Source organism: Protomyctophum bolini, assembly GCF_963924005.1.
Source record: "Protomyctophum bolini genome assembly, chromosome: 21".
NCBI classification, from domain to species: Eukaryota; Metazoa; Chordata; class Actinopteri; order Myctophiformes; family Myctophidae; genus Protomyctophum; species Protomyctophum bolini.
Genome location: NC_137882.1, coordinates 30,516,636 through 30,538,726, shown reverse-complemented (window position 1 = coordinate 30,538,726; position 22,091 = coordinate 30,516,636). Strand labels below are relative to the sequence as shown.

Genomic DNA, 22,091 nt, shown 5'->3' with positions numbered 1-22,091 from the left:
CCCAACGTCCGCTCTGTGACGCACGCGGAAGCTTCCCCCTCTCTTGAGTACAGACGGCCCAGAGCCGAAGGAGGCGTGTGTCTATACCACAAATTGGTGCGTGCGCGCGTGCATGTGCGTGTGTGTGCATTAGTGCTGTCAGAACGAATTTCATAATATGAAAGAAATTCGAATATTAAAAAATATATATATATTCGAAAGCTAAAATTGCCATTCGAATGGAGCTTTTATCATTTATTAATTCTATTTAATATATTTATTTTGTTTTATGTTATTTTATCCGCTCACTAAATGTATTGAGTAATGAATCTACCGCTGTGAAATCTCCACGGCCGCTTCCACTGCATGTGAAAAGGTGCACGTCCGGTCACGTCGCAGAAGAGGTCAATGATTGGCTAACGTAGGGCCAGATTTCAGGGTAAGCCAATCAGAGACAGTCTACAGGGTGGGCGGGCTTACTGGCTGTAACTCTTTTAATCACAGACACACAAACCCTTGTAACACATGCATAGATACGTCTAGTATACTACACAGACAGAAATCGCCGGTAGAACGAAAATCATAATACAGTCTCATGACACAACTTTATTGCACATCTGTGCTTGCCTTTCATCCACGCTTCTATAGCCTTTTAAATCTCATTTCCCATCCACGGGCACAAGCAAAGTGGTATCAGCATCTTCCACCCGATCTGTCGTGTTGTTTCTGACGAGGGTAGCAACTAGTTAGCATGGGAGCTAACATTAGTTTAACGCCAAGGAGTCCTCCTTAATAACACTATGGTACACGGGAGGCGGCCTTTTTTCCGACAGCATTCTAGCCGACGGGGCAACGGTCCGCTCCGCAGCGGGGGGACAATGCTGCGTTTACACGGGCAGACACAGACGAATGCTAATATCATTTGGAGCAGCTACTGTACACGTCTGTTTGCATCAACATGTTGCTGGCTTCACAATGAATGATAGACTTTATCGTTGCGTCTGCCCGTGTGTAATGGTCAGGGTTTCAATGTCCACAGCAGGCAGACCTGTCAAAAACCTTGCACTTCCCAAAACTCACAAGACATGCCAGCCACGTGTATTATTATAGGCTAAATATGAGCTAAAATAAACAATGTAAATATTCGAATATATTCGAAAATTACAAATAATGAAGCAATGAAATTCGAATTGGATTATAGAGGTGAACTGACAGCCCTAGTGTGCATGTGTGTTTTTCACTCCCTCGGGGGGACATGTTCTCGGTGTTATTTCTTTGAGGTGTTTTCTTTATTGACGTTTCCAGTGATCCAGCTCTTCCTATCTGACATCACCCACGTCTTGAGTGCAATGACTGAAATTGGATCAGATATGGAATTATTGTTGTTTGGATTTGAGGCCCCTGTGTGTGTGCTCTGGGCGTGTGCCCGCGTGCGTGCGTGTTTGTTTCAGAATGCTTTGCAGCCTCAGCCATCAACACCCACCCTGCTTATCTGTCATTCTCAATCTGTCGTTATTTTATTCCTCCTTTCTCTGGCTGTCCCTCTCCTCTCCTCTCCTCTCCTCCCTTTTTTTCCTCATCTTCTCACAGGCTCTATGCATCAATCCTATCTCTCTGCAGCTCAGATTATTTTCTAATCTATATCATTCACTTATTTGCTCTTACCTTGCAACCCATTTCTGCCTCAACTGAACCACATCACATAATGTTTTTGTTTGTTATTTTTTTGGTCTGGGTAGATCAGTCAACGCAGATATCTTGCCTTTCGTTTCGACCACGCCGTCATGGGTTTGAACTCGTATTCCTGGCTGATACTGACAAAAACATTGCTCTGACCTACTTAGTCATGTACATATATTAAATGTAAGTAAAGTTTTATAATACAATATCGCATACTAATCCTGTCAAGTGATAGGAAGCGTCCTGCTCACTCCTCGTGCTTTGAAGGAAGCATGAGCTCGGTTCGGGGCTCTCCCCAGGTTGGCAGAGGGAGAGTAGCGCCGCAGGACTGGATTAGTGTATGACGGAGGACAATGTCACGGTCAATTGAAAAAATATTATCACGATAAACGATAATAGCATTCATCGTCCCAACCCTAGTAATCTCACGTTGCCAGACTGTTGCCTCTCACAATCTCTCGGAAAACACTGATCGTTGTGTTGTTGTAATGGTCCTTCGAGCCGGATGGTCTCCTCAACATTGACCATTGTGTTGTGTGACAGGTGCCGGCGGCTGGTCTCCTCTGGACACGGATCATTACCAGTGGCTCCAGGTGGATTTGGGCTCCAGGATGCAGGTGAGCGCCGTCGCGACGCAGGGCCGCTACAGCAGCTCCGACTGGACCACGCGGTACCGCCTCCTTCACAGCGACACAGGGCGGAACTGGAAACCGTACTACCAGGACGGCAACATCTGGGTGAGTCAGACAACACTGTTGTGTGTGTGCGTGTGCGTGTTTGTGCGTGTGTGCGTGTGTGTGTGTGTGTGTGTGTGTGTGTGTGTGTGTGTGTGCGTGTGCGTGTGTGTTTGTTTTGGAGTTTTGTGTGCTGAGCGTTGATGCGTGGGGGGGAGAACTCTGAACGTTACATTCTGTTCCACATTAATATGAATTGCCTAATTATAAAATTAAATAAATAAATAAAAGTCATAAATCATCGTTGTTTTGTCTGTAGAAGTCAGACGTCAAGACTCCATGTTGTCTGGTCTGTAGAAGTTAGATGTCAGGAATATAATGGGGCGTGTGGTGATTATTTAGTTAGACGTCAGATGGAAACAAATGGAGCGCTTGCAGCACTTTCACTTTTCAATCCCCCCCCCCCCCCCCCTCCCCCTCCCCTCCCGGGTCTTAAGTTAAGACGTAAGACCCGCCGATAATTCGTCGGGCCAACGGGGGGGCCGTTAGCCGATTCCGATGATAAATATGGATCTTTTATGCACTTGGAAGCAAACGTAAGCGGTTGTTTTTGTGCTGCTGCAGCATAATTGTCCTGCTCTTATTATTTATGGTTGGTGGAGGCGTTTTGCCTCCGCCACCATTACCCCCTTGATTTATTGCTTTTAATATTTCTGCAAAAAAAAAAATCCAAAGCACATTAAGCCGTTAAGGACTGGAGCGCATCTGTGTCACCTTATAGCTTTTAACCATCTTAAACCATTATTTTAATACTTATACAGTATCTGTTGAAAAATAGCAGATGTACAAGCTCATAGCGCGGCACTCGGTGCCGCGCTGTGAGCTTGTATATCTATTTTTGAAAAGTTGTGAAAATGAAAACGTGTGCAATTCTTGGGATATATATTCTTTCACAGCGAACGTTTTTAACTCAAATGTTTGCCTGGAACAACATATATTTTTTTAGATTGGGGGTCGGCAGCCAAACGCATATACTATCTGGAGTCGTTGAAAGTTTGAGAACCACTGAATTATAGAAACATAAGGTTTTTTTCAGAAAATTGGAACCCGGTCTCAGTCCTAGATGTGTTAATCTCTCGAGGTTGCGTCTGTATAACTACATTCCACTCTGTGTATTTAGTTTTTTGGACCAGAACTGCGTGTGTGGGTGGTTTGCTTGGTGATGTATCGCCGCTGTGATCCAAACTATTGCTTGTGTAAACAAACGCCGCGGCACGCGGCCGACAGAGTATTGACGCTGAGTGGGCGCCATCAATAACCTCCGCCGCGCTATAACGAGCACCACTGCACACATTTGTTTTTCCTCCTCGTTGTCGTAAATAACAAATATGCAGATGCGGCGGGTTCAACAGGTGGACGCAATCATCATCACTTTGATGCATGTTCCTTTACTCAGTGCAGGACTGTTGATCTGATGACATTTAAAAAAAAAACTCCAAAGCTGCCAGCGAGCGTCCAATTATTTATTTATGATACAGCACGCACGCAGGCATGCATGCAGGCACACACACATATGCACACGCACACACGCACGCACGCAGGCACGCACGCACGCGCACAGACGACAGAGTGAGAGAAAGGCTCTGTTCCAGCCTGTTCAATCCATATTCATTCAGTCCCATGCATTCACCATGAGATGAGATTCTCAGAAGTGGTGCGGACGTAGAATACGCTCATCGACAGGCTGGGTGCTGCGTGCTAAAGGAACGTCGGTATAGATATTGGACGGAGCCCGCCACACACACCACAGGTACAAGAAAAGACGTTCTTTATTGAAAATTCCGACAACGTTTTTCAGGTCATCAGGTCGACATGACCCGATGAAGATCAAATAGATCGAAACGTTGTCAGAATGTTCAATAAAGAACGTCTTTCTTGTACCTGCGGCGTGCGGGGCTCCATCCAATATCTGTTCTCAGAAGTGGTCCCGTGGGGACAGATGAGACCCGAATGTCTGCCCCGCATGCACAATCTCACAGGTGAAGAGGAGGATGTAGTCAGTGAACCTTTCTCCACCAATCACCTCCTGTCCAATAGGTCGTACTGTGGTTTACACCCACGCTGATGAATTAACTGTCCATCGAGTGTGATACCAATAGCAGATCTGCTACTTTCAGCATGCAGTGTAAAATGACTGCCTTTTACTTTTACTGGATCTCTTCTCCACTAGTTCCCTTTTACTATAACATTTTAGCCTTTAGTTTTTATTTTGTTGACGAAATTGTCAATATATTTAGTCTGAGTTTTAGTCATCATAGCTTAGCTTTCAATTTAGTTTTCGTCAGTGAAGAAAGGTAGTCGATGGACATTTTTCGTCATAGTATTAGTCGACGAAATCAACACAGATGTGAGTTCCAGGCAGCGCCCAGATCAAGGCATGCCAGATAGTATAGTTCTTGAGGGAGAAGCTGGACATGAATAACATTTTCTTCACCAGCTCTTACAGCCATTCCGACAATTTCACAGACACACCCGCGAGAAGCCTGTTTAACAGACCGATCCAAGCTATCGCTGCACGGGCTAATTGCTGTTGGCGTTAAGAATTGGAACGACTGCATAACATCGTACAAACGCAATCTAAAAGTTTAAATTGAAATTAACGGGAGCACAGAGGAAGTAATTGATGTTGTGTATGTAGGTTTTCATCCCATCACGGTAAATGAATGTTTCAGCCTCGTCTGAGATCAACAATGCTGACGCTGACACTTCAAAAAGACTTCTTGAACATCATCCTCTCAGCTCATACCCTTATAGATAAGACTGTGACCATTAAACATAAGACTTCTATGAACATTAAAGATAAGACTTCTATGAACATTAAAGATAAGACTTCTATGGACGTTAACCCATTCAGGAAGGGAACGCCTTTCGGTGTTTTAAAGCATTATGTGTTCATTCACAACATTTGTTACTCAAATCTTTGCTACTGGGGGGGGGGGGGGGGGTCCCTGGAACGACATATTTTCAGATGGGGTTGTCGGCCAAAAACAGATAATTATGGGGGTCCTTGACATGGAAAGGTTGAGAACCACTGATATATTCATAAAGCTGTCATGATTTAGAATACTTTTTTTTAAGAATCAGCATCCGGTGTAAATGGCCTAAAGATAAGACTTCTAGGAACATTAAAAAAAACACTGACACATGAATAAAAGCACGAACACAGAGCTAGAAGAGATAAAGGAAACTTCACAGAGATTTCTGAGGGGGCACCCCCAAGCAATACTCAACCAAAATGTACTTTTTTTCCCCCACCACTGTCAGCAAATGAAATTTTATTCTCTGAATTTATTTGGTCGTCAAAATGTTGGATGCACGACAGATCAAAGGCATGCCATGTGCGTTTGCATAACGACAGCTGAGACAGGAATTTAGAGAATCCTCCAGACTGGTGCATACAGCCAGGCACTTGACGTGCCTGTAAGTAGAACTTAGAAATAAAACTAGTGTTGACTAATCATTACAAGTGGCTCTTATTTTGCCGTGACGTGATCGTGACCATAACTTAGATATGAAAACCATGCATCACTTAAAGGTATATTCAGTGATTTCACAAAAAAAAAACCTTAGGTTTCGTTTTTGCCTTGGGACCCAAGCTTTCATCCAATCAGGATAGAGAACCAAAAACGAAACCTATAAGGTTTTTTGACCCCCAGGGGTTAACTGGGGACAGGGAGGAACTCCTTATATGGTCAGCACACTCTATAGTAGAGAGGATTATCACAACAAAACAAAAAAATAAGTAAAGGTATATTCAGTGATTTCACTTAATTCAAATATCAAACAATGTATATACACTTTGGAAATACTTAAACATGGAACAGCTGCAGCATTTGGTGAGTAATTATTAGTATCTGTGTTGTTGGAAGATACAGTGGTTGAGCTGCTTAACAAACGTCCTCCTGCTGCTCAACAGTTATACAAATACACTGTGACTGTGTAGATTTGCATCTTTGTATCTTTTGCATCTGCCGGTGTCGTGTGAAGCAGCATACCTAAGTAGAGTAACGGTAGGGTAGGGGGTCTCATGCCTAGGGCAAAGTGCTGATATGGAGTGAGGCTGGAAGAGTATTATTCGATCTTTCATACCTTTACATTACAAGAATCATGCAGTGTCATTCCAGTCCACGGCAGTACTGTCAGTCCATTCCACGGTAGTATCAGTCCGACATGCACTGCACCAGCTGTGTCTTCCCTGTGAGGTTAGGGTTAGGGTTAGTAACTCTCTCTCCTCTCCTCTCCTCTCTCTCTCTCTCTCTCTCTCTCTCTCTCTCTCTCTCTCTCTCTCTCTCTCTCTCTCTCTCTCTCTCTCTCTCTCTCTCTCTCTCTCTCTCTCTCTCTCTCTCTCTCTCTCTCTCTCCTGCATTTAATCAGTGTGCTATCTGAACAGAGTCTTAACAAACATCTCTTGAATGAGTCATAACTCTTATTTTGTTTATCAAGACACAATGATTAAAGCCGTGCACAGTGCTAGTTAACAAGGAATTCAGCCGCGTGTGAAATTACGTTACCTCCTTTGTTGTTTCTGAATATCTGATCACAGATCACATGCTTCTCTGAGTTTAACCCATTCAACCCTGGGAAGTGTCTGTGTCACATTATAATTTAACCACGCAAAAACAATCATGAAATTGTGTGCAAATCTTTGAATATACATATTATTTTAAAAGCGAACATTTTTAACTAAAATTTCTGGGAGGGTCCCTGAAACACAATATTTTGACATGGGGGTCGGGGTTTGATCCCCGGTCGGGTCATACCAAAGACCTCAGAAAAATGGGACCCAGTGCCTCCCTGCTTGGCACTGCGACATACTGGCGACTGGCGTCATGTCCAGGGGGTGTACTTTTACATCGAGCTGCCTCAAGCTATAGAAACGGGAGACAGGCTCCTGCCCTATGGGCCTCATGGCTACAGAAACAGGAGATAGGCTCCTGCCCTATGGGCCTCATGGCTACAGAAACAGGAGACAGACTCCTGCCCCTATGGGCCTCATGGCTACAGAAACAGGAGATAGGCTCCTGCCCTATGGGCCTCATGGCTACAGAAACAGGAGACAGGCTCCTGCCCCTATGGGCCTCATGGCTACAGAAACAGGAGATAGGCTCCTGCCCCTATGGGCCTCATGGCTACAGAAACAGGAGACAGGCTCCTGCCCCTATGGGCCTCATGGCTACAGAAACAGGAGATAGGCTCCTGCCCCTATGGGCCTCATGGCTACAGAAACAGGAGACAGGCTCCTGCCCCTATGGGCCTCATGGCTACAGAAACAGGAGATAGGCTCCTGCCCCTATGGGCCTCATGGCTACAGAAACTGGAGACAGGCTCCTGCCCTATGGGCCTCATGGCTCGGCTTCTTAGTGGGTTAAATTTCCACTTCAGTCTGGCAAACACATTCAGAGACATTCAGCCATGCACATTCAGCCACGCGCACACACACACGCACACACACACACACACACACACACACACACACACATGCAGGAAATGAAAGCATGCAGCCACAGGAACTAGAGATTGCACGTCGGAGTAAACAAGGAAGCGAAAAATCATCAAGGTAATGAGAAAAGAAGAAAGGCAGGGTACACACACACACACACACACACACACACACACACACGCACACGCACACACACACACACACACCCTGTTCTGCACCTTTCCTCATTGAAATAAACGTATGACTTTTTTTCATTCTGTTTCAACCGGAATGCTTATTCATGAGCCGTTGTGTCATCATAGTGGAGTATGGAAGACTAATATTTTGTTGTGTTGAAACCATTAATATTCATCAGGTATCTTTGAAGCACATACTGCAGCAGTTGTACCTTCATTTTAATATGCCGTAGACACCCACGTTACACGCACGTTATCACACAAGCATGCACACACACATGTACGCACGCATGTACGCACGCATGTACGCACGCATGTACGCGCACGCACGCCGCAGAGAGAAGCACACACACAAGCATGGACAAAACACAGAATCACACACCTAAGCACGCATACACAGTTCAATTAAACAGCACTTCAAAAAGTGCTTCGAAGTAGCTAAGCTTTCACATTAACCAGCGCACACACACACACACACACACGCACGCACACACACACGCAGTCACGCACGCACGCGCGCACACTTCGACACAATGGCTGGCTGTTTAATGGCTTCATTCTGTTGCAGAGAGAATTAAATGGTTGAGTAAGCAGAGTCTTTGTGACGTTCCACTCTGTAACTTTTTATTAATCTTAATCCCCTACCTCGGCCCTCCTCCTCCTCCTCCTCCTTCCCCCTCCTGCCCTCCTGAGACGATCATACTATACAGGCAGGTGAATAATAAGGCAGAGAGAGAGAGAGAGAGAGAGAGAGAGAGAGAGAGAGAGAGAGAGAGAGAGAGAGGTAGAGAGGTCTTGCTCTACTTTGCGAGGTTTTTGCAGATTTTCACTGGGATCCCTGCAGGGGAGACACAGATGGGCAGGTTGCCAGGCCTTTTCTATAACACTTCGCTTTAGTTGGGGAGAACCATTCCATTGATTTCTGCCTATGCTTCTATAAATGATGCCCTGATATCGACCAAAGCCTTTTTTTGAGGGGCGCTATAGGCTGCTAGCCCCTCTCCTATACTGTAGGTTTGTTTTAAAAAGACGTACAAAATGTACGTCATTTTGTAACACATTACGTCATATTGTCTCTTTATTGTTAATGGCATTTAATGTTTGTGTTGGCGCCGTTTGTTTTTACACAACCATCACCTAAACAACATGAGTTGGACTGTGATATATTAGCGCCCCTCACTTCACACAGGAGTGATTTTATTTTATACTTCACAGGTGGTCTGTCTGGCTCTATAATAATATGTTTTTACTTTGAACGTCTTACTAGGCTGGGATGACCAGATGACTTATGCATATCAAAAATAACGGTAGTGGGTCGCACACACCAAGACTACAAGATATTTATTGCATTTTTGAACAGGGACAAACGTTTTGGCTATCCAGAGTGGTGACACATGGTGCAGGTGCACTAAATTACCGCTAATCACCTCACATCTCACCCGGTGGGTAATCACAGATTTGGACTGTGTATTAAAGTCTCTGTTGGCAATCAACAATGTGATTAGCGATTACATCTCAAAATATACAAAGCAAAACAATTACGGGATTGTTTAAACACAGCTAATGTAGGTTGCTGGGGAAATCAGGCTTTTTTTTTTGCCGTTCATAGATTAGTTACATATACATTAGAATAGAGCATTATTCTTTTTTTCTTCTACCGTCAATAGTATCCATCCAATACATAATGTGATGCCATTCACAGAAACTCATTCCTCATTCATGCCCAAAGGAAAAAGAGTTTTTAAACAGTATATTATCCTATAGAGCGTCACAGTCGCGCCCCCTCGAGAGACCCCGGAAAAGAAATCCCTGTTCATTTTCCTCATAGACTTTTCAGAAAGTATTTAATTTAAAGACGTTTACGCCGCGGACAAAGCCAACTCTTGTCGTGACAAATCATGAGAATAAACACAATGTTTTGGGCCAAACAAAGAATTTAGAAAGTAGAAAAGAAACTGCACTTCTTTTGTTGTTTTTCGTCTTTGTTTGGTCCAAAATATTGTGTGTGTGTTGTCATGATTTGTCACGACTCGAGTTGGCTTCGTACGACGCTTAAAAGGTCTTTAATAAATACTTTTTGAAATGTCTGTGGGAAAAATGCATTGGGGGCGGGACTGCAACACTCTATGGCATTCCCTTTGTAGAAGTAATATTTCATGGTTGCCACCTCTGCGGTTGAGCAGATCTTATGCATTGTCATTGCATGCTGACCAGGCCATATACCCTTCCTAGTTTGAAAGTCCTTTTGGGAAGAAGATTTATTTCAGTGGTTTTCAACCAGTGGTCCTTATTTAACTCTTGATAGTGTAAAATGAAACCAAATGTACCCTTCTGGGTCCATTAAGTTTCATTTTACGCTCAAGAGTTAAATTATTGTTAAATAAACATCTCCATTACTTCATTTACAAGATGTCTACACAATTAGATAATGTAAAATAATTGTCATTTTGATCGACGTTTGCCTTTTATCTCTCCTATGGTACCAACATAAATACAGCATGGAACTGTGTACAAAATGTTGTCAAACGATAACAAAATATTCTTTAGTTTTGGGGTCTGAGAGGCTAATTGTCGTCAAATGGTGGTCCTGGTCCGTGGCTCAAATGCTGAATATATATATAGGCTAATGGGCCTTGATAAGAAAAAGGTTGAAAACCACTGCTATATATGAACCCAAATACTTGTAGTCATCAAGCTGTTTCACAGGTCGGCACAGTGATATACTGATGGTTCTGGGTGTGTGTTTCGATGCGGTTCCACACGTCACCCACACTTCATGACCATTATGAATCGATGAAAGCTGTGAATGCAGGATCTGTATAGGAAAGGAATGCGCACATGCTGTAATAGACACAATGCGAAATATAATAGAAACAATGAGGCAATACGGGAATTCAGACTTCAAAATATGAGCCACTTTTACTTAAAGTAAATGGAGTCAAACTGACACGACGCGATAAATGTAACCTCTGCTCTCTCCTTAATTACTCTCCAAATACTCCACAGCTGAGGCAAGAATAAACAAGAAATAAGACCCTAGAATACAGAATACAGAAGAAAAATAAATAGAATAATCTCCAATCCTTTGGGGTGTTAATTGTTCTCACATTATAATTCTTCCTCTGCATTTGACCCAATAAACTGGGAGCAGCGAGCAGCCATTGGATTAAACGGTGCTCGGGGAGAGATTTGTGGTTAGGAGTCTTGCTCAGGGACACACATCCTCACTTGGCTGACCTGGCCTGGAATCGTACCGGCACAACCAGGGGCTCTGGCTCCCCAGGGCGGGATCACTAACCACTCAGCTACGGCCTCTCACTGTAACCTCCACTCGAGGTCAATAGATAAGACGCAATGTGACCTTATGGACTAAAACAATATTGCCTCAAGGCAAAACAAGAACAGGATACCGAGAGAAAGCAGATTAAGGAGTCAACAGAGATTGACACGGCTAAATGAGGGACAGTAAATGTTGACTTAAACAGAATTCCGTGACAGAGCTATAGATGGAGAGCTTTGCCTTCTGGCTCAGCTCTCTTTTCGTCACAACAGCGACTGAAATACAGCCCCTGTCGCTCCGATTCTCCAGCTGATATACGACAGTAACGACACAACTTTATTGTCAGCTTGCACTGACATTTGCTTTGCGTACATGGGTCAAAAGAGATACTCTTCGCCAGTCCAAGGCTCTAAGCATGCTCTTGATCTGCCCCACAGGCCTTCTAAATGTAGTGTGTGTGTGCATCTTCAGTGAGAATGTGCAAACATTCCAGGGTCATTTCATCCATGCTCCAACTCTGTGATAACCCGGATACCTTTACATCTCTGACAGCTAATACACCAGATATTGTTGTGGTTGGAGTCCAGAGAAGTGTCTGTATTAGAGATAGCAACTTTGACGACAGCCTAGAGGAAGCCTTTATGACCACGGTCATGAAATACCAACCACTTCTACATAACATCTCAGAGCTGGGCTATATGGCTTTCACCTTTATTTTATATATATATTTTTTTATAGGTCGGCACAGTGATATACTGGTTTTATTTTTATGTAGGCTGACAGGAAATGGGGAGAGAGATGGGGGGGGGTGACATTCAGTGAAGGCCGTCGGGATCGGGAGTCGAACCCGCGGCACACTGCCAGACTTGGGCTGCCGGCCAAGGTGCCTGGACCGCTGAGCCACGGCCCAGGCCTATAGGCGCAGACAATTTGTCTTTATATTTGGCAGCCTCGAGGGCATACGCACAGACTGGCGGAGGCGCTGTTAATTATACCCATTGAGTACTGAGTGACATGCCTATTGCATCATGAAAACACATCTTTGCTATAATATTTGTGTCCTTGTGTGTGTGTGTGGGTGTGTGGGTGTGCGTGTGCGTCTCCCCCTACAGGCCTTCTCAGGGAACTCCAACTCAGAGAGTGCTGTCCGTCACGAGCTGCGGCGCCCCCTGGTGGCTCGCTTCCTCAGGCTGATCCCTCTGGACTGGAGTGAGGAGGGACGGATCGGACTGAGAGTGGAGCTCTATGGATGTTACTACTGTGAGTATAGCACATGCACACACACACACACACACACACACACACACACACACACACTGTCCCCACCTCTCTCTCTCTCTCTCTCTCTCTCTCTCTCTCTCTCTCTCTCTCTCTCTCTCTCTCTCTCTCTCTCTCTCTCTCTCTCTCTCAGTACACTCAGTGAACTGACTCTTCCAGCCTCTCCAACGACCATCCTATTAAAAGCTGGCAAATTGATTTTGATAACAATTTTCAATTAAAGTTCTGGATAAATTACTGGTGTCACGACCCACTTGCGTCTTTCCTGTGTGTGTGTGTGTGTGTGTGTGTGTGTGTGTGTGTGTGTGTGTGTGTGTGTGTGTGTGTGTGTGTGTGTGTGTGTGTGTGTGTGTGTGTGTGCACGCTGCTTTTTTGTTTTACCATATCTGTGTGTATGCGTGCACTGCATGCTTAAGTACTATCTTGTGTTATTCAGATTACCTTTAGCTCGCTCCTCTTATCTCGTTGTGATTGGCTGTGATTAAAAACACTTCACAGGTTGACCCCCACACTGACTCTCTCTCTCTCTCTCTCTCTCTCTCTCTCTCTCTCTCTCTCTCTCTCTCTCTCTCTCTCTCTCTCTCTCTCTCTCTCCCCCCCTTCAGGGTCTGACGTGATCAACTTTGACGGACAAGCAGTGATCTCGTATCGTTTCAAGGTAGGCCTACGGCTGTTGCTATCGTGTTTGACAAGACGTCTCGACTCGTGTTCCAATTATGAGATATATACAAACAGTCTAATTATTTCAGGAGACGCTCTTTTAATCATCGGAACAGAAATAAGTAGGACGATCATTTCAGATCACGTCGTAGATCCATCATGAAACATTTATCTATTTTTTACAGTGAAGTTTGTTCCATTTATGATTTAAAAGCACACAGCATAATACGGCAACATGCCATGTCAGTATCAGCATATTACATTACATCAGGGGTCTTCAACAGGGGGTCCTGGACCCCTAATGCAGGGGTTCTCAACCGGGGGGTCACCAAATTATTTTGGGGGGGGGGGTCCCCAGATTATATATATATATATATAAAAAAGTAAAAAAAACGTTTGTTATTTTTTTGCAACTGAATGGCTGGAAATGGAAATGAAGAGTTTACATACTGTATAGCACACATTGTACGTGCATAAACCTTCCTTAATAATTATAACTGGTTTCTGTATTTATTTATGATGTATTTTCTCTATTATTGAGGTTATTTGTATTGGGGTGGGTTAGGGGGCGGGGCGAGGCCTGGGGTCGTGAGACGAGGCCAAAAGCATTTCCGGGGGTCCCCCAGCCCAAAACGTTGCGAGCTTGTAGATCTGCTATTTTTCAACGGCTAAAGTTTCAAATAATGATTTAAAGTATAGGTTAAACACTAAAGCGACACGGACGCGTTCCCGTCCTAAATGGGGGAAACATCTGAAGTCCTTGAACATCACTCGACATCAGACGGCAGAGACGGTCGATCCCCCTCGTTGTTTGATGTTTGACCTTTTTTCTTTTTTTTTGTCGTGCAGGTGAAGAAGATGAAGATCGTTAAGGACGTGATCTCTCTGAAGTTCAAGACGTCGGAGAGCGACGGAGTGATCCTTCACGGAGAAGGTCAACAGGGAGACTACATCACCCTGGAGCTGCACAGGGCCAGGCTACTGCTGTCCATCAACCTGGGTGAGGAGCGCACGCACACACGCACGCACAGGCGTAACGTCGTGCAGGCGTGCATGGTCTTGATAAGAACATACTATACTGCTGATTATCGGCGGATATAACATTCAAACCGGGTGTCACTGTATGTGTGTCACTCCCTGCATGCTGATTGACAGGCAGTAAACTCCTCCCCCCCCCCCCCCTCTTTCCTCATTGGTCCGTCACAACAGGCAGTAACCAGCACGGCTCCATCCTGGGCCACACCTCCGTGATGACGGGCAGCCTTTTGGACGACGCCCACTGGCACTCGGTGGTGATGGAGCGATACCGACGCAACGTCAACTTCACGCTCGACGCGCACACACAGCACTTCAGGACCAACGGAGAGTTCGACCACCTGGACCTGGACTATGAGGTGAGTGGATCTGGACTCAATACACACACAGCACTTCAGGACCAACGGAGAGTTCGACCACCTGGACCTGGACTATGAGGTGAGTGGATCTGGACTGGGCATATGGAAGAGCCGGATGTGGGCTAAGAGCTGAGTAGCCTGTGAGGCATATACCACTGACCATAATGCAGGCCGCGGCCATCTTGCCATTGATTTAATGGCAGTGTGGCAACTAACTAGCCACTACATCCAAACAGAAAAGTGATTGTATTTAACAACGCCAAACTCACCAACATTGCAGCTGCATGAAAAGCTTGAATTATTTATATTATGCAAAGTGTTTGTTTCATAAAAAAAATCCACCGTAGACATCTCATACTTCAGAGATATACTTCCTGTCATTAGTGTCAGTCTGAGAGCGTTTTCAGTACGCTAACCTCCTGCTGCCTCCTGCATTATGTGCAAATTCAAAACAGGTGCGGGGCACAGAGTGACATCCGACAACTTCAAGAAATAATCATCCGCATCATGGAATCCCTTGGCGGAAATTAGTAGTCGTGTCTACGGTGGATTTTCATCATGACCATGGATGACTTTGTTCCAGGCTTAAAACGATTAATATAAACATTTACGGAAAATATCCCTATGGCAAATATGAATGGGCTTTGGATCCGTGGAACCCCAAAATGTCCACCACTGCTGTGGCCTCGGTGCACAGTATATGCACATAAACCCCTCGAGCATAATCTGCCTGAAGTTCTGACCCCATAAAAATAAGACATGGAGACATTAGTTTTATACTCTTTGTGAACAGTGTGCTCATATAGGATATCATACATTGGTTTTATGCTCTTGTGTTTCGACACCAAATCCATAAGAAAACATGCATAATGAATGAATGCACGCATGATGGAACATACATTGATTCTAGAGTGTGTGTGTGTGTGTGTGTGTGTGTGTGTGTGTGTGTGTGTGTGTGTGTGTGTGTGTGTGTGTGTGTGTGTGTGTGTGTGATTGCGTGCATGGAAAATATAACTACGCTACAATTAAAGTAAAGCTGACCATTTAAGACCTCTGCAGGAAAATCCATACAACTCTGTGCGTGCATGTGTGTGTGCGCGACACAACACAGCAACCATGTCTGCGGTCTCGTTGTGTTTGCCCTTGGTTAGTAATTACTGAGACCAGTGAAGCATCACTGCACGCCTACAGAGTCGCACCCACACACTCGGGCGTACACACATACAGACACACACACACAGACACGCAGGTAATGGCTGTCTGTCTACTCTGCCTCCCTCTCAGCGGCTTCTGAACCAGAAAGTGGAAACACTAGTGGTTCTTGTTTTTTAATGAACTTCACGCTGTCATAGAATACTGTACTATACGTCTAAGTAGGAAGTCACGAGTCCTTTCTTACGTAACTTCCATGAAGTCCTCTCTCCCCGTCCTCCCTCCCAAATGACGTCAGAGTTCGTTCGGTGTCTCTACAGAGACTTTAGAGGTGGAGGTTATGATACTGCTGTCCGGAGGAATTCTCATAATTTTTTTATTTATTACAAAAATGTGTGCTATTGAACACCCTGTGTGTTTTTTTGAAAAATATTGAACCAATGGAAAGTAGTAAAAATGCATTGGACAAAACCTCTTAACTCCATTGGACCCTCAAACTGTCTGCTAAAACAGACCACCTCTATCCTTCTCATGCAAAGGCTAAGTTAAAACATGCATGTCCAGTCTGATGCAGAGACTTTAGAGGTGGAGGTTATGATACTGCTGTCCGGAGGAATTCTCATAATTTTTTTATTTATTACAAAAATGTGTGCTATTGAACACCCTGTGTGTTTTTTTGAAAAATATTGAACCAATGGAAAGTAGTAAAAATGCATTGGACAAAACCTCTTAACTCCATTGGACCCTCAAACTGTCTGCTAAAACAGACCACCTCTATCCTTCTCATGCAAAGGCTAAGTTAAAACATGCATGTCCAGTCTGATGAGCTCAGCATCCTTCAGTGAGCCAATTACACAATGAGGGCCTTTCTCGTCCCCCACCCCTTCTCCCATTGTTTATATTGCGTTTAGTTTCCAAGATGGCCGCAGCACCAGGAGGGGGTGCACCTTCCTGGGCAGCGTTCACACATTCAAGACACACTGTCTTGTGTCTGTCTTGTGTCTGTGATTAATGGCCGCTCCAATGCATTTCCAATGGAAGCCAATGTGGTTTGACCAAACATTTTGTTTGATGGGGGGGAGGGGGGGCAGAACACATCCATCAAAGCTGTGTTCAGACACAAGTCACGTGTCAGACACAATGCGAGTGTCTTGAATGCAGCCCAGTAAGGGCATATGTCGACCCCGCCCGCTCACCTCCGCCCCACCCCCTCCTGGTGCTGTGGCCATCTTGGAAACTAAAACACAATAATAAACAACGGGAGAAGGGAAAGGCAGAGAAAGGCCCTCATTACACATGGCATTGATGGGATGTCTGACAACGTCGCTGTCATCGCAGCTTTCACTCAGGAGCTGTATAGCCCTGTCACTGTCACAGATCATCACCACCACCTGCTTTCTGCACAAAATTCGGTCTGGCATTAACAAAAAGAACAAACAAGATTCTTCACGGTGCCAGGTTTCTATCAAAGCTTTCAGAACTTCCGAGGTCTCTCTGTGGAAAGAAAGCAAAGCAGAAGAAGGCAGATGGTGTGAGAAAGATGGGTAAAGGCCCAACTGTGTGTGTGTGTGTGTTTGTGCGAGTGCGTGCATGCGCACGTTTGTGTGTGTGCCAGCGGTACATTTCTGTTTCCCAGAAGAGTAGCACTACAGGAGGTGGAGAAGTGTGCGAGAAACAGTCAGTTTAGTCTGTACTCTTCACTGTGAGGCAGCCACCAGATGCTGGGGAGCTTTGATGCAATACAACAGGGCTGGTAATTGGCATAGTACTCACATCTGTTAGTAGTATCAATGCTGCAACAAAAATAATCGGAATCTCATGACATCTATAGTCGACTAAAACTAGACTAACACTAATACATTCCAGGTGACAAAAATGTGACTAAAACTAAGTGAAAACTATTCAAGAGACTGTGACCTAAAACAACACTGTCCTGAACCACATGAACCCCAGTCTGGTGCGTTTATCCTCCCAGGCTACAATGTTTTGAACTCTAGTCTCTCAGACGTCACTCTGGACAGCTGGATTCGAACCACTGACCCATGGATCATTGGATGACCTGCTCTACCTCCTGAGCCACAGCCGCCCATCTTGTCCGCAGAACCACTGCTCTAAAGTCCAACCATCGAGCCGCCAAATATGTTGACTGGACTCTCTGTCCGGCCGTGTCACCTCCGATGATGTCAGCATTTTTATGAAGACACACACACAAGTCTAGGTCATAGTTGGTAGCCTCGTTGCGTATATATGAAAAGCCCTGGTTTGTTAAAGTAAACTGGGACAAGAGTTAGGCCTTCATTTAGTAGCTAGGGCAGGGGAGAGAGGCGGTGTCAGTTTTCACCAACAGGCTTCAGTGAGGAAAGATAAGGTTAATGTTTTATATAGCTGTTTCCATGGGCACATACAGTACAGTAAGGAGATATTACATGAGTGAGGGTGCAAGCGTTGTATGACTTGAAATGGCTGCCACTCCAGTCACATCACTTTTCTGGATAGCTTTCACCCAAACACGGTGAAAAAGCACAAAATTGCATCTCCGTGCATACACGCCATAGAAAACAGTGGCCAATTTATCGACGGTGCAAACGGTGCCAAATGCACTGGGCCACAGCGCCCCCAAGGGGCCCATGAAGGAAAAAGAAGAAGAATCAAGACAACGGTGAAAAGAAAGTCTGGTTACAGAGGCTACTCGGTCGCAGGAAGAGTAACATCAAGGATGTGTCAGTGATGTCACTGACTGACTATAAACTGCTTCAAGTCTGTACTACTTGTGTGTTGCATAGCAGTGACGTCACTGTCCACTCCTTCTTGGTTTCTTTACCACAGCGTGTGTTACGCGTGTGTTCATGCAGCGCGCTACCTGTCAGCAGCGCAAAACAAAGCTCAGCTGTAGCCTATTTTGTCACGTTCCGTCGCGCTAATGAAACACTGGGATTATTATGTCATGTCGGCATTCAAGTACACCTATCAGAAGATGTAACTCGGATAAAGTAATCCGTTTTAGTCACGGTCTCTTGAATGATTTTAATTTAGTTTAGTCGGCTAAAATGTATTTAGCTGGGCCTTGAGGTGATGGTCTTGTAATGACTGATTGTAGATCTGCTATTTCCAGCATGCAACCAAGTGTAAAATGACTCATACTGGATCTCTTGTCCACTAGTCCCTTCCTAACACTTTAGTCTAGTTTTATTTGTTGACGTAATTGTCATTAGACAGAGATTGACAATCTCTGTCGAAATTCTATAATCTTAGTTTTAGTCATCATAGCATGAGTATCCATTTAGTTTCCATTTAGTTTTAGTCAGTGAAAAAAAAGTCGGTGAAAATACTTGCCATAGTATTAGTCGACAAAATCAACACTGGCGCGCGGGAGGGTTTGTAGGGTCCGATCAGACGTGCTTTGGTTGCTTTGAAGGCCAGCAGTTTTGTATACTGAAGGTACCGGACGCTGCCGGGCAGTGTTGTTTTTGGCAGCACATTTTGATTTTAGTTTTAGTCATAGTCCCTTGAATAGGTTTCACTTAGTTCTAGTCACATTTTAGTCACCTGGAGGAATGTTTTAGTGTTGGTCTAATTTTAGTCGACTAAATGTCATATGATTTTAGTCAACTGAATCTACAGTTGATTTAGTCGAACAAAAAATGTATTTTGGTGGGCCTTGATGCTGTCGTAATGACAGTTTTTTTTCACTTGCTGAAAATAGCAGATGACAAGCCCACAACGTGTCGTGGTGTGGGCTTGTAGATCTGCTATTTTCAGCATTCATTGTAAAATTAATTCTGAAACTAATTGTAAAATGACTCTTGTCCACTAGTCCCTTCCTAACATTTTAGTCTAGTTTTTATTTGTTGACGAAATTCTCAGTATATTTAGTCATATAGTTTTAGTCATCATAGCGTAGTTTTCATTTAGTTTCCATTTAGTTTTCGTCAGTGGAAAAAGGTAGTCGGCGAACATTTTTCGCCTTAGTTTTAGTCGACGAAAACAACACTGCTGCCGGAGGGATGCCTACAGTATATGAACCACCAGGGACCAAGCCATTGTTCTGTAATGACCTCATAGACACACTCTGTCCTGCTCCATTTATTTTGCAATTAGGTTCCGTTTCTCGGCGAAGTCCTCTCTCCAAATGATTAGCTTTGTTTCTCAGTGGCTCGCTCTCCTCTCTCTAAATTCTCTGCAGCCTTTATCGGCATGGGTAACATTATGTTTTACATTACCGGATAAATGCTAATCATATACACTCCTGTGGTATTTGTCGCTGTGCAGTGAAACGAGGTGCATAAACGGGAGCAGTGGACGCCCCGGGGGCAGTGGCACGGCCCCGGTGGCTCAGGGAGCCAATGAGGCTCCGCTTCGGGTCTTTGGTTCAACCCCCTGTCGGTCAATTATCTCCCGACAATGACCACCTGTAGTCCAGGGACGGGCAACTTTGGCGATGGAGAGGGCCACTATATTTACACATATTTCCACGGGGCGGCAGTGGCTCAGGGGGTAGAGAGTGACCGGATGGAAACCGAAAGGTTCCCGCAGTTCGAACCCGGGCTCCCCCAGAGTTGCTGTCGAAGTGTCCTTGAGCAAGACACTGAACCCCTAATTGCTCCTGATGTGCAGGTCGGTGCCTTGCATGGTTTACGCTGCCATCGGTGTATGAATGTGTGTGTGAATGGGTGAATGTAATGCACAATCTCTGTAAAGCGCCTTGGATAAAGGCGCTATATAAATGCACCATTGACCTTTTTATTTACCACACACAATCCAGAGGGGCCACATTGCATATTACTGTCGTAGCAAAAATAGCCAATCTACAAGCTCAAAACGCGTCGACGCGTTTTGAGCTTGTAGATCAGCTATTCTTTTTTTAATTGAAATGCTGAAAAGAAATATGGCAATTTAATAAAATAACCTTTTCATTTAATTTCTAAATGAATTTAGTCATAGTTATGTTAACTTTATGAACTAAATCCAAACACATTCGACATACAAAAGCGGGGTCATGTTTGGCATGTTTGGAATTGTAACGGCTGAAATCATTAATATATCAGTATTCTGATATTAACCTGTGGGCCGCATTAAGTAGTAAGTAAGTAGGTAAATGTTTTTTGTAAAGCACCTTTCAAGACAAAGTCACAAGGTGCTGAACAGAACACAGAACAATCAATCAACAAGTTAAAAACAAACAAGAAAACATAGCATAATAAAGTAAAAAAAGAAATAAGGAATTTAACGAAGAATAAACAAGGCAAAAACTGAAAACATCGGTATGTAAAAATAAATCAGGTAAGAACTACATGGGAAAATAAATACGGAATAAATTATAACTGTCTCTTAAAAGAGTCTACTGACTCAGCATTTTTTAGCAGGAGGGGCAGGGCGTTCCAAAGAGTAAGGGCAACCACTGCGAAAGCCCGGTCGCCCTTTGTTCTTAGGTTAGACCCCGGTATCTTCAGTAGATATTTATCTGAGGACCTAGTAAGGGGTAAGTGAATGTGGGGGCTGCATGTGGCCCCCGGGCCGCCAGTTGCCCATGTATGACCTAGGCAGACATTATCCCTTGCATATGCCTATATGGTTATATTGGTTACCTACAGCCTAAAGGTGGTTGCACACTGGAAGCATTTTTTCGGAAAACACAGCTAAAAATCTGAAAATGCGTCCTAGCTGTGTGCCAGGGACCTTAACTATCTGGTTATGTTGGTTATCTGTTACCTATCTGTCTATGATTGATTGATTGATTTATTATTTCATTAGTCAGAAATGTAATCAGTACAGAGTACACATGCAGTCAAACACTAAAAGGATATCACCAAAAACATTTTCAGGGTATTAAATTCATAATCATGACATGAAAAATGTCAACACAAAATGTTGCTGCGTGGGTTATCTACATTCTGCAGCCTGCCTAGTTTAACCCATTCTGACCTGAGATCAGATTCATACGAGGTTTCCACTGGACACACACTGGTCTGATTAACCCATTCTGACCTGAGATCAGATTCTAAAAAAATGTCAGACGTTCTTCGATTTTTTTTAAATGGCAGACCTACAAGCTCGTAGCGCGCCACTCGGTGGCGCGCTATGAGCTTGTAGATCTGCTATTTTTCAATAGCTAAAGCACAACATGATGCTAACACCAAAATGGGTTCCCGTTCAGAATAGGTTAAGCTTTGGAGAAAAGGGGAATGAATAACAACAAATGAAACCCATATCGTATCGGTATACGCCTACGTGCCAAATTGATTCTAGCGGCGTCAGGGCATTGGCAATTATTTGCCCGGCAGAAATGGGAGTTGCCAGTGAGTTATTTTGTGTCTCGGC

At 44.3% G+C, this 22,091-nt stretch overlaps 1 protein-coding gene across 1 annotated transcript in view; it reads left to right on the top strand.

Annotated features, from left to right (window-relative positions):
* Window positions 1-22,091, top strand: part of LOC308336483 (contactin-associated protein-like 2) — a gene marked incomplete at both ends in the record, with an annotated part of 182,078 nt that overhangs the window by 88,526 nt on the left and 71,461 nt on the right. The window contains 5 exons of the mRNA XM_080793848.1: window positions 2,203-2,396; window positions 12,402-12,549; window positions 13,173-13,225; window positions 14,077-14,227; window positions 14,437-14,621. Coding sequence (XP_080649974.1) covers window positions 2,203-2,396; window positions 12,402-12,549; window positions 13,173-13,225; window positions 14,077-14,227; window positions 14,437-14,621 — 731 coding nt within the window. The remainder of the gene's footprint in view (window positions 1-2,202; window positions 2,397-12,401; window positions 12,550-13,172; window positions 13,226-14,076; window positions 14,228-14,436; window positions 14,622-22,091) is intronic.